General features: G+C 36.8%; 1 protein-coding gene across 7 annotated transcripts in view; it reads left to right on the top strand.

Annotated features, from left to right (window-relative positions):
• The window catches only part of DMD (dystrophin), a 2,687,035-nt gene that overhangs the window by 1,155,239 nt on the left and 1,513,959 nt on the right, over positions 1–17,837 (top strand). For all 7 annotated transcript variants that reach the window (XM_070291485.1, XM_070291489.1, XM_070291490.1 and 4 more), the window contains exon 18: positions 17,599–17,722. In XM_070291485.1, the coding sequence (XP_070147586.1) occupies positions 17,599–17,722 (124 nt within the window). The remainder of the gene's footprint in view (positions 1–17,598; positions 17,723–17,837) is intronic.

Genomic DNA, 17,837 nt, shown 5'->3' with positions numbered 1-17,837 from the left:
CCAGAATATAAATCAATGCACTGCTGCCTTTGTCAGGAAAGTTTTGCAATTAAAAAGGAATCAAATGAAATCATGTGCTTCATGACTTAGTTGATTTCTGCTCTGATGACTTTTCTTGCACAGACTACTAACAGACAGTTCACAGACAGGCCACACACTGCATTTCAAATGGCGCTGCCTTCTGCTCAGCTTTAAAGAACCACCCTCTGATCTCTGAATGCTCAATATTCGCTCAAACTTCTGCTTCTTTGTACTGACTGTTTTCTCTGTTGAAGATCCTTTTGCCTTATGTTCCCTTTTCCAGCTCCCATATTCCTTTTCCCTAACTACCTTCTCTCTCTGGGAACCTAACCTAGACATTTCTCAGCCTTGACAATCCTTCCATTCAAGCACTTGCAGAACTTCATTGTAATCATCTTGTTTTTGCATCTGTGTTTCTAGTAAACTCCTTGAGGGCAGGAGACATTTATTTGCAACTCTAGAACTAAAGCACTCAATATAGAAGTTCACACATTGTACATATTGAGTAATATTCCTGGCATATCAAATGGGTATTTGTGAGTCTTGTCAGGAAAACAAAAACCACTCTAGGTATTTCAGAGAAAGAAAACATAACCCAAGGACTTGGAGAAGGAGGTGATGAAAAGCTGGGACGCAACATGTGAAACTATCAGAGACTAAACTAGGGAAAAGGCAGCTTGGATGTAAAGAAAGGGATAAACTAAAGAGAATTTAAGAATCCTACCTGAAGAGATTTAGGGAGGTGGCAGATATTATGACCGCTGTGAATGGCTGCACAGGTTCTGCACTGCACAAGTCATCTCTACTGTGGCTTCAGTTTCCTCTGGATTGTCCCTTCCTTCATAAATCTAAACTCTTGTCTGGCCATCCTGACACTGCTAGTCCCTGTTGGAAGGTCCCAACTTGGGGACTCTGCTGCCATCCCCCAGTGGTGTTCCTCCATCCTCCAGTATTCTTTCAGGGCCTCTAATCACAAGCAAGAGGACAAGCAATGACAGAAAATGTCTGATACAGAGAGGACAAGAAAAACATGAGGGCTGGATCCGAAAGAGCCAATGGGATGGGGCTGTGACTGCACAGAGATAGACTCTGGCCTTGCATCTTCCACTCATCAAAGATGTGACTAAAGCAAGTCACTTACTCTCACTCAGAATCTGTTTCTTCACCTCTGAAATGGAATTTATATGACTTTCCTTGTTGGCCTCCACACTGTGGAAATTTTATTACATGTGTCTCTGTTGATGATTATTTAGGCAAAAATAAACATTCTCTCCCCAGGAGAAAGTTGAGTTCCCAATTATTAATTTATAACAGATATCTTCGCATTACCACATTTGTGTTATAAGAGAAAATATTTTTTTCTAACATCTTCCAAGAATATTCTTATTCTTATGTCTTCCCTAGTCAGAAACCTATATCTATGAATCAACACTCAGCAAATAAAATGTATGGCTCTCATGGACTGAATTATTCATGTCTTAAAGCCCTAACCCCAATTTGATGATGTTACTTGGAAATGGGTTATTTGGGGGGGGGATTAGATTTAGCAGAGTTTTTGAGGGTGGGGCCTTAATGATGAGATTAGTGTCATTCTAAGAAGAGGCATCAAAAAGCCTCTTCTCTCTTGTCTTTACTATGTTGAGGGTACAGTGATAAGGCAAAGATGTACAGGCCAGGAAGAGAGATCTCACCAAAAAATGAACATACTGACACCTTGATCTTGAATTTCTGCCTTCCAGAATTATGAGAAAATAAATTTGTGTTATTTAAGCCATTCATCTATAGCACTTAATTATGTCAGCCTGAGCTGGCTTTGAGTTTTAACCAAAGTTCATAGAGATGCTCACTAAAAGAAGTACATGGGCTTCCCTGGTGGCTCAGATGGTAAAGAATCCGCCTGCAATGCAGGAGACCCGTGTCCAATCTCTGGGTCAGACAGATCCTCTGGAGAAGAGAATGGCAACCCACTCCAGTATTCTTGCCTGGAGAATCCCTTGGACAGAGGAGCCTGGTGGGCTACAGTCCATGTGGTCATGAAGAGTCAGACATGACTGAGTGACTAACACACACATAGAGATGCTTACTAAAAGAGGTAGATGAACTGAAGCAACTCATGATGCTAAGGAAGTGACAGTGGGGCAGTGAGTACATACCAGATTTAAGTGGCTTTCTGCATTGTACTTGAGTTTCTAAACCTTAACTGAAAGTTATTTAAACTTTAAAAACCCACAAGATAAAAGTATGTTGAAGTCCTTTAAACTCAGCAAGCTTTCACATTGAGAGTATTTAAAGTTTAACTTGTCTCCCACAAGGTCCAATGTACCAGTCAATATATGGAGAGGTCCTTTGAACACTCTTGTGCCAATTCAGGAGAATCCAGATATGCAAATTCAATTCCTGGGTTGGGAGGATCCCCTGGAGGAGGAAATGGCAAACCCATTCCAGTATTCTTGCCTGACAAATTCCATGGACAGAGGAGCCTGGCAGTCTACAGTTCATAGGGTTTCAAACAGTCAGATGCGACTGAGCGACCGAGCACAGCACAACACAGCCCAGCATAGCACACAGTAGTCAGTATCAGTCCATAGTGTTTCAAGAATCTAGTAGTGACAGCACCATTAGTTTTCTTGCTAATTTTCATAATCATTCAACAATATCTAATGGATCACTACGATGTGCAAAGGAGTCTAGTTGCTGTGACCGAAAACCATATTTAGTCCTTTCCTCAGGAAGCTAGCATTCTCGTGGTATAAACTATGCCATGAAGAAGTACCAATAAAATGTTAGAAAAGCCATAAGTCAAAGGTCATAAAGAAAAAAGGATCACTTCCAGTCTTGTATGACAGTTAAGCATAGAGTTTATGGAGACATTAGCATCTGAGTATACAGTTAAAGGATAGGGGCATATTGGACTCAAGATGAGGGGAAAAGGCAATGCAGATTCAGGCTGTCCTACAAGTCTTTATATAAATGGCACTGATAAAGGGTTTTGGGTGTTTCTGATTGCTTGGAGCAGAAATATGTGGTCTGAAAGAGAGAATTAAGGGATGAGGTTAAAAGGTAGGTTGAGTTCATTGTGGGAAAAATATATATATATACTCAATGCCAGACTAAGGAACTTTAATTTGGTCATAGAGAGCCGATGCATATTTTTGAAAGAAAGTGAAGCAATATGGCTACTGTGAACCACACTTTTTTGGCCCTCCCTCTGTGTTGGGAGAGATAGACCATGTTAACTTCATAGAGCAGGAAGGTGGTCAGCAAATTGTTCTTTAAAGAACCAGATAATCCCTATTTTAGGCTGGTGCACCATATTATTTCTTTTGCAAGAGCTCCATTTGGCTGCAGTTGGGAGAAAGCAATTCTAAACAATATGTCAATGGTGAACATGACTGTGTTCCAATAAAACTTTATTCACAAAAATGAGCGGCAAGCCAGATTTGTCCCCTGAACCATTGTTTGCCTATTCCTGCCAAAAAGGGTGAAATAGATTAGATTATTTTGCTGTTGGTGATTTTTATGTATTTTTATGTATTTGCCATTTACTCTTTGTTGTAGCTTTCTTTGCAGCTTTCATTCTGATGGTTACAAGAATGAGTTTTACTTTATCAGTCCTTAACAGAACACTAAGACAGATAGACCCACTCTCAAATGAGAAAGTAAGAGGTGGCCCAGGGGCTGGCTTAAACCCAGCAGGAAAGACTCATGGAAGGCAGTAATCACAGCAGCTAACATGTATGGTGTCTGCCATATATCAAGTACTCTTCTGAATATTTTTCACATATTAACACATTTAACCATTAAAAGAGCATGATAACATAGTTTTTTTTTTATTGTTGATCCTCTTTGCTGATGGGAAGAATGAGGCACATAAAAGTAAAGTGACTTGTTCAAGGTCACAAGCTTTGCAGAAAGCAATTCAGTCAGGATTTGAAACCAGACATCTAGAACAGGATGCTGCATTCTTTTTTTAATTATTTTTTTTTTTTACTGAGATATAGTATATTTGCAGTGTTATACTAGTTTCAAACATATGACACAGTGATTCAATTATACATATATATGTGTGTGTGTGTATTTTTTTTTTTTGCATTCTCTTCCATTATATGTTCTTACAGAATATCATGTAGAGTTCCCTGTGCTATATAGTAGGTTCTTATTGGTTATCTATTTATATATGAAAGTGAAATCGCTCAGTGATGTCCAACTCTTTGCGACCCCATGGACTGTAGCCTACCAGTCTCCTCACTCTATGGAATTTTCCAGGCAAGAATACTGGAGTGGGTTGCCATTTCCTTCTCCGACCCAGGGGTTGAACCCGGGTCTCCCTCATTGCAGGCAGATGCTTTACCGTCTGAGCCACCAGGGAAGCCCATTTTATATATAGTAGTGTATATATTTTAATCCCAAACTCCTAATTTAATCCCTCCCCTTTGGTAACCATACATTTGTTTTCTATGTCTGTGAGTTTATTTCTGTTTTATACATAAATTCATTTGTATCATTTGTTCAGATTCTATATATAAGTGACATTTCATATGATATTTGTGTTTCTCTGTCTGGCTTACTTCACTTAGTATGATAATCTCTCGGTCTATCCATGTTGCTACAAATGGCATTATTTCATTCTTTTTATGGCTAATATTCCATTATATTTATATACCACATCATGTTTATCCATTCATCTGCTGATGGGCATTGAGGTGGCGCCCATGTCTTGGCTATTGTAAATAGTGCTGCTGTGAACATTGGAGTACACACATCTTTTCGAATCATGTTTTTCTCTGGATATATGCCCAGAAGTGAGATTTCTGGATCATATAGTAGTTTCATTTTTCATTTTTTAAGGAACCTCCATACTGTTTTCCATAGTGTCTGCACCAATTTACATTCCCACAAACAATGGGAATTGTTTTCCCATTGTTGGGAAAAAGGAGGGCTCCTTTTTCTCCACATCCTCTTCACAGGATGCTGCATTCTTGAGCTCTAATGAGAGAAGTAAAAGGTAATTTCATCAAATTATTTAGCTGAAGATAAAATCTTGACTGAGACTGTTTACTCATTTATTGAGGCCTGTCTGTGGAGATAATGCAGTTACTCTAGATTATGGCTATTCTACCGTCTAAGTCTCATAGACTCTAGGGGAACCCTGTAATACTTGGCTATCTCTTTAAATACAGAGATCTTTTTTTTTTTTTAATTTTATTTAATTTTATTTTTTTTATAATTTTAAAATCTTTACATGGGAACGCATGTAAGAATTAAAGATTTTAAATACAGAGATCTTTATCAGTGTAAAAAGATTTTTCTTTCAAAATTAAGTGTCTTTTCACCATCAGGGCTTCTATGGGAGCCCCATATAATTGAATTGTTTTTCCAAGTGCAGGATTTCCAGTGCTAACCATCGAGTTAACCCTGTTGTTGGTCATAACCTTTGTCATCTCTGCTTAAGCAGTTCTAACATCAGAAAACATATCAGCAGATTGGAAATGTGGGGATTTTAGGAAATTAAGGAAGACTGTGAAGTAAAAATAAACTGGCAAAAGTAACTAATTCATAATGCCATGAGGGTATGAATTATACAACTAAATATCATAGTTTAGGTTAATGACAATGTTCAAAATCAATATCATAGTGTTAAAGACTTCAGCCAAATTCTGGCATATTCGAAAATATTTAGCCTAGTAGTAACTACCAGACTACTATATAGCAACAAACAAGAAGCTCATGTTGACTTTCCCTTAATATTTTAAAAGATAGTTGCCCTTTTATTTGGAACAAAGGAATATAAGTATAGTGTAGTGGAAATTGCTGGATTTGGATATATCTGGTTTTGAATCTTAACTCCATATTTCCCTGTCTTGAAATAAAAAGGGGGTTTCTGAAGCTCTCTATTCTTGATATAGCTATGAAAAGGAAGATTATAATAAACAGCCTGCATGATTACCATGGGAAACAAATTAATTTTTTTTTTCTTTCTGAAAGCATATGACATGAACAAGATGCTTAAAATGCTATTTTTTCCTTGGAATTTGATTGAATGTTAAATTAACATTTTAAAAACTTAACGTTGATGGTGCAGAAATGTAATTATAGGCAGATTTATAGACCACAAGTGTCTACCTGTTTATTAACATTCAAAAAAGTAGGTAAAATTAATGAACTAGGAAAAAAAAAAAAACCCTCCTGAGTTATAAAGTCCAGAAAATGTTACTATATTCTTTGGATTAAGCATTTCTCCCCAGTTTGAAGACATTCTCTCAAGGGAATCTCTGTGTTACAACTTCAAAATACTTTTGTGTATGTGTTAAAATAGCTGAAGGCATTTTAATTTTGCATCTGTGGGTGCCTTCCTTGCATGTTCTTTTTATATCATTTTATCTGTATCTTTGGACATTTTATGTTTCTCTGTAAGAGAACTCCCATGAAAAATCCATTTGTCACCATGTTATCATTATGTAGATAAGAAAATAAAAGAGAAGCCAAATTGAGGTCCAGACAAGCTGTGGAAGGGAATGTGCACCCTCTAGTGCTCACAATTATTTCTCACAAGGGCATATACTGCTTTGTTTCATCATTTAAATAAACATTAAATTTGATTTTAAAATAAACAGCTCGGAGTTTTTAACTTGAGCGTATTACATTGTATGATCAAAGATGTACCTTTATGACAAGATTTCATCTCTCACTTAAAAGAATATTTGTATTAACCTGTGTTAAGGTGATTTTCTTGCACAGAAATGTGTTTCAAAGGGACTTTCAATTTACTGAAAATGAAAATTAGGCTCCAGGCATCTGTGGCTTAGCAACATTTTATTTCCAGTCCTCTGGGCCATGCATTATTTTTGTCCCTGTGCTTTCATAGTCTCTGGCTTTATACCTAATTCTTCTAACCTAGCAGGTTCTGACATACTAGAATTTGAGGAATTCCCTTAGTTTTTCAAGTGTGTTTCTCTGAAAGTTATATTAACAGAAGATGTAAAAGTGACTTCTTTTCAACTATATCACATTTTGGAAGTAAATATTAGCAATGTATTTGTATATTATTGAGCTTTATTACAAATTCTAAGAAGATTGTCTCCAAGTCATTTTAATCTAGCACATGTTAAAATATTTTAGTTGTTTTACATTTTGCAGAGAAGTAATATTTTCATAGGAGTTTTATACCATTCAGCACAATTAACTATCGTAGAGTTTCGGCTATTAATTTCAATGTCAGATAATGCATGGAGAGTTATCTGGCATTTGTAGCTTAAAAATATTAAATCACAAGGTTTGTATTCAAGGCCATATATTTTAAAAAGCGGTATTTTATACACATTAAACATGTAATTTGATTTGCCATAACTGACGATGGAGAAAACACACAGATTTTGTGTTTTGGACCAGAATCCAGATTTTTGAAGCACACGTTAAACAGGCATATCTTAGGACAAGGTAAACTTCACAGAAATTGATTTTTTAGTATCTTTTAAAGATGCATTTCAGCGCAATCTGGAATCATTAAATTTTATTGTACCAAAACATATTATTTTATGAGTAATGCGCTTAGACTTACACATATAAAACTAGAAATATATTTAAGCTTGTAAATAAGATCATGCAAACATAAGTAAAACAGATTATTTGATAGGACTGTTAATATAGCAAGTTTATAATAACTAAGAACAGTGTTCTCTTCTGTTAGTAATATTTTGTTTCAGGTGCTGTATAAACTGCTGAAAAGAGCTTATGGGTTTTTATTTTACATGAGAATCATAACATCCTTAGATGTTTTATAACTTGATTCCTAGATGAGCAGGCTAATGTATTGGAACATCAAACCTGCAGTGTAAGCAAAGCTGACCCCAGCTTTGTATCTCAGGTCAAATCGCTCTAATTAGTGAGATAAATACACACACATTTAAGAGTAATTTTTTAAAAGTCTTTGATAGTTTCTATTTTAAGACCAGTTTGATGGAAGTTTTGTAATTTGTGAAATTTAAAGGAAGAAGTAAAGGAAAATCAGAGAAGTTAAGGTATTTGCACCAGGAAGCAGCATAAAGGTAAATAAGATGAGTGACACCTGGCTTTCAGTTCAGTGATTTTTCTATGGCACTATATTTACTTTACATTTGAAGCACACACAGACGTATATATACGTACACATACTCATATATATTCACATACATTAGAAAAAATTTAAAGTAATCATGTGGCCCTCTTTAGCCCCCTCCACCAAGGAAAAGAAGCCGACATTATACAAACACATGCACATATCTGCGTTTGTATATACAAGCTATCTTGATTTAGGGGCATCGACTCACTTGTTTTCTCCTGATTAAATAGGATTTCCCCCTTTAATAATATTACATAACTCTAGAAGTGCAATAATCACCATATACTCAGCACATCTTAAAATCCTATAAATACTTTATATTTTAGCCATAACAAGGTTTATACTGATTTTTAAAATACTTTTTTAACATGTTTCATTTGATATTTTACAAAATCTCTCTAGCTCAAACTTAATTTGTATGCTATTTATTCAGTTTTTAAAAGCAAGTAATATGTGAACACATACAGGAGGGAGGGACGAGTTTTCCCAGAAAGAAGGTTGAAGGGGAAAAAGAAGGGGCAGATTGATCAAGAAAACCTTCACAGAAGTTGTATATCTTGGACCAAGTCTTGAAAGATGAGTAGGAGTTCATCAGATGGTCAGGCATTTAAAAAATAGCCGTATACTAATATGGCACTGTGGTGCTGGAGAAGACTTTTGAGAGTTCCTTGGACTGAAAGAAGATCAAACCAGTCAATCATAAAGGAAATCAGTCCTGAATATTTATTGGAAAGACTGATGCTGAAGCTGAAGCTCCAATACTTTGACCACCTGATGGGAAGAGCCAAGTCATTGGGAATGACCCTGATGCTGGAAAAGATTGAAGACAGGAGGAGAAGGGGATGACAGAGGATGAGATGGTTGGATGGCATCACCGACTCAATGGACATGAGTTTGAGCAAGCTCTGGGAGTTGGTGATGGACAGGGAGGCCTGGCGTGCTGCAGTCCATGGGGTCCCAAAGAGTCGGACACGACTGAGTGACTGAACTGAATATGAAAGTAAAATGTGTTCTTATGTTCTAAAAATCTGGAAGAAGAAAGATTATTAAAACATAAAATAAGCAAAATTTAAAAGTCTTGCCTCACCTCCAGGCTGATTTATTCCACATTGTTGTATCAGTAAGCAAGAGTCATAATTTTATTTCCATGAACATGAAAACTTGTGTTCTAGCTAATTAACATGTACATTAAATTTTTGATCTATTAAGTCACCTGGTCTAAGCCTACAGCCTTAGGATCCTCAAGAGTTAATGTATTTCACAAACGTTAATACTCAACTTTCAGGCTGCTAAAGGTGAAGCTTGTACATCTTTATGAAATGCAAAGATGTTTAAAGATGTAAAAGGGCTATTCATAACCTAGCTCACTAATCAAATTAGTTTAAGTCTGGGAACTTGAAGGAGTTCTCCTTTCACAGTTTACACATTTGGGAATGATGAGTTCCAAGTGGTATACTGAAAGCGACTGAATTAAAGTTTATGTAAATGTGTCATCTTAGTTAAATACTTTATATGGCAGTCACTATATTAACAGAACATAGTCAGCACCTGTTAAGAGGCTCTTCTGACATAATTAGCAGAGTTATCATGGAGCACAATTTACATACAATGATATACTGTTGACAATTCAAAATTGCTAACTTTTTAGATTGTTTTTTGTCCACACTGCAGGATCTTAGTTCCCTGACCAGGGATCAGACCCAAGCCCCCTGCATTGGGAGCATGCAGTCTTAACCACCAGAGCATCAGTGAAGTCCCTAAAATTGATAATCATGAATAAAACCAAGATGAGATTTTAGGACATATTTGAAAAATATAGCACAAAATATTCATCAACACTTAGAGGAAGAAAATAATTTTGTAAATAGAAGTCATAATTTTCTTAAGAGAATTTTAAGTTAGGTAAAGTTAGACTGGATTTAAGGGATAGAGTCTGTAATAACATATAGAAATACATTAAGTACAGAGTGAAGTGTTATGAGAGTAAGATGAGTGAGTCATAAGGAATTTTAATGATGGGCTGATTCCAATGGCGTAGAGGTCCACTACAAGCAACTTAGTCTATGTCAGTTCATTATCAATATTTTGTGAGAGTTTTAAAAGTGAAAAAAAAAAGAATTAGTAGAAATGAGTGATTTTATGAAGGAAGAAAAATACAGGCACAGAATCCAAGATTTCATATGTATTGAAAATAACTCTTCATTGTTATTCTTGAGGATTTTGAAACGGTACCTGAGTTACATCTGTATGATGTCTTCAGTTGGTGATTAAATAGCCAGCCTCCGGTAGTACAAAGCATGATAGAAAATACCAATGGCAAAATACTGGGGAGAATGGCATCCATTTTAGAAACATGTATGCATTTACCTCAGGGGAGTCCGTTAATTTGCCATACATCTCAGCAAGGATATGCGAAAAATATTCAACGCCAGTGAAAATGTGGAAACTAGGGGGCAAAGCATAGAAAGTGATGAAGCAATAGCTGCCAAATTGATAAGGAATAAAATAAATGTGCAATTGTTACTTGGACGCCAGGGTCTGAGTAGGAGCCAAGAAGGAGACCTTGTTCATTTTGCTAAAAGCAATGGAAATGTCACTGAGACTAAGCATTGAATGTGGGCCATTGGCACTCAGTAAGAGTGCGCAGGAAGCCTTTTGAAAACTCTGCCACTGCTTTCCCTTCCATCCTCATTGCTGGCATACAGAGATGTGGATGCCTACTGGCAAAATATTAGAGGAAAAACACGGACTAGCATCTGACATTTAAGTCCCAGAACTCTAAAGGGATGGTATTAAATGCTCGATGTTGAAATATAGGTTGACTGTGTATTACATTGAGATAGAAAAAGTTTTAGTAAGGAAAACATAGTTGAAGAAACAATCTCAAGTGGAAGCAACAGAAAAAAATAATGTAAACAGAATATTGGATGAGTGATAGCTCAGAGTTTAAAACATATAAGAATTTGGTTTAGGTTCCACCTGTTGCCCAGGAATGAAGATGTCACAGTGATCAAAGAAAAGAGAAAAAGAAAGTCTAACAGGTGAGAATAGTACGGACTCATAGATACTTTATTCCACTCCTTTTCAGAAAGAAAGTGCAACATATTGATACTTATGCATTTGAACAGATATTTTTTTCCCCTAGGTAAAGCATTTGACTCACCAATTCCCTAGAAAAAAATTGAAGTCCCTTCAAATTAAATCTGTAAATCAAGAGAGTATAATTACTCTCTAAAAGATCCTTATGTCAAGGGCAAGTTCAAGTATCTTTTGCAATCTAGTTTCAAATCTATAAAACCAGCCAAACAAAAACATGGAATGAGGAAAGGCCTCTCTATGAAATTTCTCATCCTGTTGCCTGAATTGATCTGAGTTATTAGAACTACATGCCAACTGGTGCCCTGGCCTCCCTTAAACTCTACATAGTCTGAGCAGCAAGCAGACGGTTACCATGGTGTTGACTCCACAAAGGCTTCCTTGTGTAGAGAAAACCAATTTACTGGGCAAAGCCTCTGAGTAGACACTGATTTAATCTTGATTCAGTGAAAAGGTGTTTCTTGATTATCCTAAACAAAAGTCACAGTATGAGCTGAACCCCCATCTGATGTCTAAAGCATTTGTTGTCAAATGGATGCTTCGCTACATCAAACTCCTTAATAATGTGGACTACTGCATTTTCAACTCTATTATCTGTGGAATTTAACTCTATGTCTGGCATATAGTAAGCACTTAGTATATATTTTGTGGCAGAAGCGAAGGGGGAATTGGGTTTTGAAAGGAAACATACACAATTTCCTGTTTTTCAGAAAGACAGATGTCTAAAAGTATAGGATTTGGGGGAAAATTATTTACTTTCAAACTGAGTAAATATCCTCTGCCTTTTTCCTTTGCAGTTGATTGGAGATGGTGGTAAGGGATAATTATAACACATGTGCAAACAAGACCACTGTAAAGGCCTAGGAAAAACTTTTTCCAATATAGGCCTTAGTAAATCTCACCCAGCTGTGATGCCAGCTTAGCATCTTGAGTCAAGTTTTAGTTTCATGGATTTGTAGGCAGATGTGAGCCACCTTTACTAGAGATACTCTGAATCAGAAGGGTGTGAGACCAGCTAAACCAAGAATAAAGGGAAAAGTTGACATTGAATGGTGGATATTCACATCTCACCTTTATGAGTTAGCATTTTTGATGTGTAATTTAGTCAGACTAGTGTAAAGGAGAAGGGACAAACTTCACCAAAGTGGGCAAAGTGGATTATATCAAGAAGTCAAGTTTCCAAAATATTTATAGAAAGTTTCCAGTGGAAAGGTGGATAAAAGTCAATGAAGGGTTTCACTTCATTGGAGGAGGGACAGACTGAAGTATGTCTCCTTGGTTCCCTATGAAACTTGAAGCGAGTTTTGTTTCTAGAAGTAGTTGAATAAAGAACAAACTAAAGTACAGGGTTAAGAGATCTGAAATTTTTCTCTTTATGCTGAGAAAAATAGAAAATCTTTGCATGGCTAAATGAATGAAAGTTACATAATTAGGTATGTTTTAGAAATGATACTTTCATGTGGTGCATGGAACAGATGGGAGAATCTCAGAAAGATTGCCTAGAACCAGTTGAGAGGCCATTGCTGTAGTTTTTGTCACATTTAACGGTAAGATCAATGAGGATGCCAACTGAGGAGATCCTGAGAAGCAGAATCAGAAGAAATTCAGAAGAAATAGAATATTTGATGGATTAGACTTTGCTAAATATGGGAGGGAAGGGAGAAGAGGATATCAAAGGTGATAGATGGTGATGCCATTCACAGGTCTGAGGGATACTGAGAAGGTACCGGTTTGGGAGAGAAATTCAAACATTAAGTCTTGATGTTGAAAGAGTTCTTATGGCATGCAAGTGGAGTCAGAGAGTTAGAGGATGATTATGTAGCTATGGAGCTCAGAAGAAATGCTTGAATTAGAGATAGCTGTGTCAGAGTCATATGTTATCGCTGTTTAGTTGCTCAGTCATGTCCAACTCTTTTGTGACCCCATGGACCGGTAGCCTGCCAGGCTCCTCTGACCTGACAGGAAACTGGACAACTCTTGCAAAACATTTGCCCTTTAGAAGATAAGAGAATGGCAAGAGAGGAATTTAGAGGTCAACAGAGTATTGATTTTTAATAAAGGAATCAAATAAAATATGTTTAAATTTCCATATGAAAAATTAACTTGAGAGAGAGGGATTGAATTTACAGTGGATAGATTAAAAAAAAAACCAACAACTGATACACTCAGATACTGAGAAGAAATAAGAGAATGAAGTACCAAATGCAGGTAAAGGGGTTGGCTTTAACTCATTATTGACTGGGAGATTTTTGCAGAAAGTAATGCCTGTGGCTGGTGATTTTTATTTTGGCTGCCCAAAAACTAATTCTGTTATTTCACTAATACTTTGTGTGTTGTTACATTCAATAGTTACACCTGACACATCTGTAAAGTCTTCTGATTTTTGTGAAATGTTATTTTCAATCCACTTTTCTCCAGAAGGAAAACAGCATTCTCCAGCACTGTGAGTTTCATTTTCACTTTCTGTATCAGAATCAATCACTAGCAATTTTTTTTTGTTGGTCTAATATTCACATTGTCTGAATCAGAACTGTATTCTGAAGAACTGTCATCTTCTGAGACACTAGTATATATGTCACTTGGAGAATCAGCAAATATTTGCATAAAATTCGCTGAAAAATTATTTTTCACCTAAAATTTTGTGATGCATCATTTTTGAAAATTTTACATTTATAATATACACAAGTTGGAACAAAAACCTGACGGAGCAAAATGTGAATAATAACAACAATCATAAGTTGTATAATGAACCCTTGATCAATTTTAATCTGTAAGAATTTCACAAGGTGATATTAATTGTATCACTCTCTAAAAATGTATCGACCTGTCTCCAGTCAATAACATTTGGGTAACAAAGGTGTATTACTATGTCTTCCATCAATAATGTTTAACTAAAAGAAGAGAAACTCACTCATTGGAAGGGAATGAGAAGGGCACAGGCAGGTAAGATTGACTATTTGGGCATAGGAAGTAGAAGTGGAATAAATTCTAATCTGATAATTGTGCTTTTCTCCATCAAGTAGGAATCAATGCCATCTGTTGATAGATGGAGAAAGAAGACAGATCAGAGCTTTGAGAGCTTTGGGAAAAGTTTAAAATAGTTCCTGTGGAGAGTCAGAGCTCAAGGTGAAAAAATTAAACATGGCAGGATGTGGGATTCATTTGAGGTTGTTGATCATTGCCTTAGTATGGCTTCCACAAGAGTGGATCTAGAGACGAAAGATTTTGATGCAGGTAATTAATTTAGGAAGTAATCCCAGGAAGCAAAGTAAGGAAGTGAGATAATGAAAAGGCAGCCAACATAGGGTGATACATGAGCAGATTATCAATGGCAACTGCATTCCAGCTGGGAACCTTTTGAGATACTGGGTGTAATATCCTTCAGGGTGGTTGCACTGAAGGGCAAGGGAGCTATGTTATTTATCTACCAACTATCCCTGACTCTCCCATAACTAAGCTATTAATATCCCAGTACTCCCGGCCTGCCTTATATACTGGCAAAGTGAATGCCCACAGGCAGAGACACACAAATGTTTATACTGGGCTAAAGGAAAAAAATGTCCTTCCTAAGACATTCTTATGGGAAGCATGCACTGGATTTGCAGGGTGACTAAATTACCAAAGTTGAAAGCTATTAATTTTATAAATTAATTAACATCAATGAGAAAGATTTTTGGTAGCATGCAGAAGGACTCTTTAAATCAACATTGCAAACACAGAAATAGGAGACCTAATAGTTAAACTTCTGCAAAAATCAAATGTAGGAGAGATAGCCACCATGTATGATAAATTGAAACACCCAATACAATGTATGATTCATATCCAAATGAAATAAAGGATTGACATTCAGTGATGTGAGATTTAGAATAAAAAGATATCTGAATTCTGATCTCTGGTGTTTTTTTTTTTTTTCCTATTTCTAGTTGGGTAGCCTTGGTAAATAAGAAACTCAGTAAATACTTATTACTATGAATCAGGCACTCTTTGAAGTGAAGGATATAATGGTGAACAAGATGAATTAAGTTTCTTCCCTATGGTACTAACAATCTGAGATCAATTAATTAATTTCTCTGAGCCTCCATCTCCTCATACAGCAAAGAGATGGATCATACTTTATTTAGCACAGGCTTGTAAGAAAGCAAAGGAGGCCATGCTTTTGGAAATGTTTTGTGTTTTGTGAAACTTTTTATCAGTTTAATTTTAAAAAAATAGCCTGCAACCAAAACAAAACAAAAAATTTCTTCACAGGTTTGTTTGATTTAAAGGCCATATCTGTGAAAGTATTCATAAAGAAAGAAGATACTTGTCTATTCTTTCCTGATTATAGTAAACATCCCTCATATGATTTTGTTAGGAATCAAATTTTAAGGAAAGTAAGATACTCACAAACCAAGGAATATCATTGAAGTAACTAGGAGTAGGGTAGGCTGACCATCAGATATCTTCTATTGCAGGGGTCCGCAACCTGCCTGACCAAATGTCTGATGATCTGAGGTGGAGCTGATGTAACAATAATAGAAATAAAGAACGCAATATATGTAATGCAATTGAGTCATCCAGAAGCCATCTCCACCCCCACCCCCAGTCCCTGGAAAAAAACTGTGTTCCATGAAACCAGTCCCTGGAACCAAAAATGTCGGGGCCACTATTCTAGAAGATTTAAACAGCTGATTTCAACTGGTAGAGGGTTGTATTGGAGAGAGAGAGAAAAAAAAAAAACTATAGCATGGTGAATATAGTACATTACTTGGCGTCTTAAAATCTCACGTTTGTATTTTTGGTATACTCCACATGTTTCATGTGAAAATTGAATAAGTTTATTTTTCTGGATACTTTTGTCTATTTTGTTTTATAATCGATTGGATAAGATGGTCTCTAAATTCCCTTGATCATAGATTCTTTACAGATGGTGATAAAATATATAGATTCTTTCTCAAGAAAAACACACATGGATTCAGAATTGTGCCTGAAATTTCAAGTGATTCCTAGACATTCTCCACCCTTGCAACTCATCTGTGACTCCCTGAAAATCTCTGCTTTAACTGGATCTGAATCACCTAATCAGAGTTAATAGTTTATTTCCATTAGCTCCATAGATCGCTGCAAAAAAAAATGAGTGTTTGAGAATAACAGTGTAGATGATCACATATCTCTTGCAGCATAAATAACCCACCTCAAAATGTAATGGCTTGAAACAACAGTTATTTATCATATCTCACAATCCTGCAACGTGGGCAGTTCTGTAGCTCTAAGTGAAGTCAGCTGAAGCACTCACTTAGATGTATTCAGCTGGTGTTTGAGTTGGGTCAGAAGGTCAAAGGAGGCTTTATTCACTTGCCTGGCACTCCTGCTCAGTCGTGTCCAACTCTGCACGACCTCATGGACTGTAGCTTGCCGGGCTCCTCTGTCCATGGGGCTTTTTTCAGGCAAGAATGCTGAAGTTGGTTGCCATTTCTGTACCACTTGCTTTATCCTGTCGTCTCTCTGCCTGGCAAGATTGAGCTTCCTTCAAGCACTTTAGGATCCTTGAAATTCTTATAAAATGCATGCCTTCTCAGAATGTATGTTCCATGAAGACAAGATCCAAGGTGCAAGCACTAATCAAGCCTGTGCTTGCATTACACATACCAATAGCTCATTTGCCATAGACAGTCACGTGACCAAATGCAGCCTCAGTATCGCTGTGTAGAAGACATGAAGGATGTGAGTATTCTAGGTACGGTTCAATGGGGGCTACCAACCGGAATCTTCGTTTGTTGTGAATATGTTCCCAAGAAATGATTTATCTTGGAAAATACTGATTTTTCAATCAATGCAGACATTCAAGCAAGGGCTGAAGAGTAGCTTATAGGAGATAGTGTACAGGTCGTTTCTACATTGAGATGAATAAGATTACCTCTGTGATCAGTGGAGAAGGCAATGGCACCCCACTCCAGTACTCTTGCCTGGAAAATCCTATGGGCGGAGGAGCCTGGTGGGCTGCAGTCCATGGAGTCGCTAAGAGTCGGACACGACTGAGTGACTTCACTTTCACTTTTCACTTTCACGCATTGGAGAAGGAAATCGCAACCCACTCCAGTGTTCTTGCCTGGAGAATCCCAAGAATGGGGGAGCCTGGTGGGCTGCCGTCTATGGAGTCGCACAGAGTCAGACACACTGAAGTGACTTAGCAGTAGCAGTGATCATAAGACCAGATCAAAGAAGACTCCAAATTTTGAGCCAACCTGACTAGGGAAATAGTAGTGATATTAACATTAATAGGGGCATCAGGCAGAAGTTTCAGATTGGGAGAGAATGGTAAATGTGGATAGATTGCCTTTTTTTTCCCATACAGAAGAAAGAGATAATCAAGAAATAATGATCCTTATTCTTCCCTGTCTTAGGTTGGATGTCGATATAACTGAACTTCACAGTTGGATTACTCGTTCAGAAGCCGTGTTGCAGAGTCCTGAATTTGCAGTCTATCGGAAGGAAGGCAACTTCTCAGACCTTAAAGAAAAAGTCAATGTAGGTTATGCATGAATTTTTATGTATTTTTCTAATTTTTGCTGCTTGTAAACCCTGTGCTCTGAACTCTATGATTTTCTTAGAGTTGAAAAGATTAATGTGGTATGCTATACTG

Source organism: Ovis canadensis, chromosome X, assembly GCF_042477335.2.
Source record: "Ovis canadensis isolate MfBH-ARS-UI-01 breed Bighorn chromosome X, ARS-UI_OviCan_v2, whole genome shotgun sequence".
NCBI lineage: Eukaryota > Metazoa > Chordata > Mammalia > Artiodactyla > Bovidae > Ovis > Ovis canadensis.
Note: the sequence above shows the minus strand (reverse complement) of the source record. Positions and strands in the feature narration are given on the sequence as shown.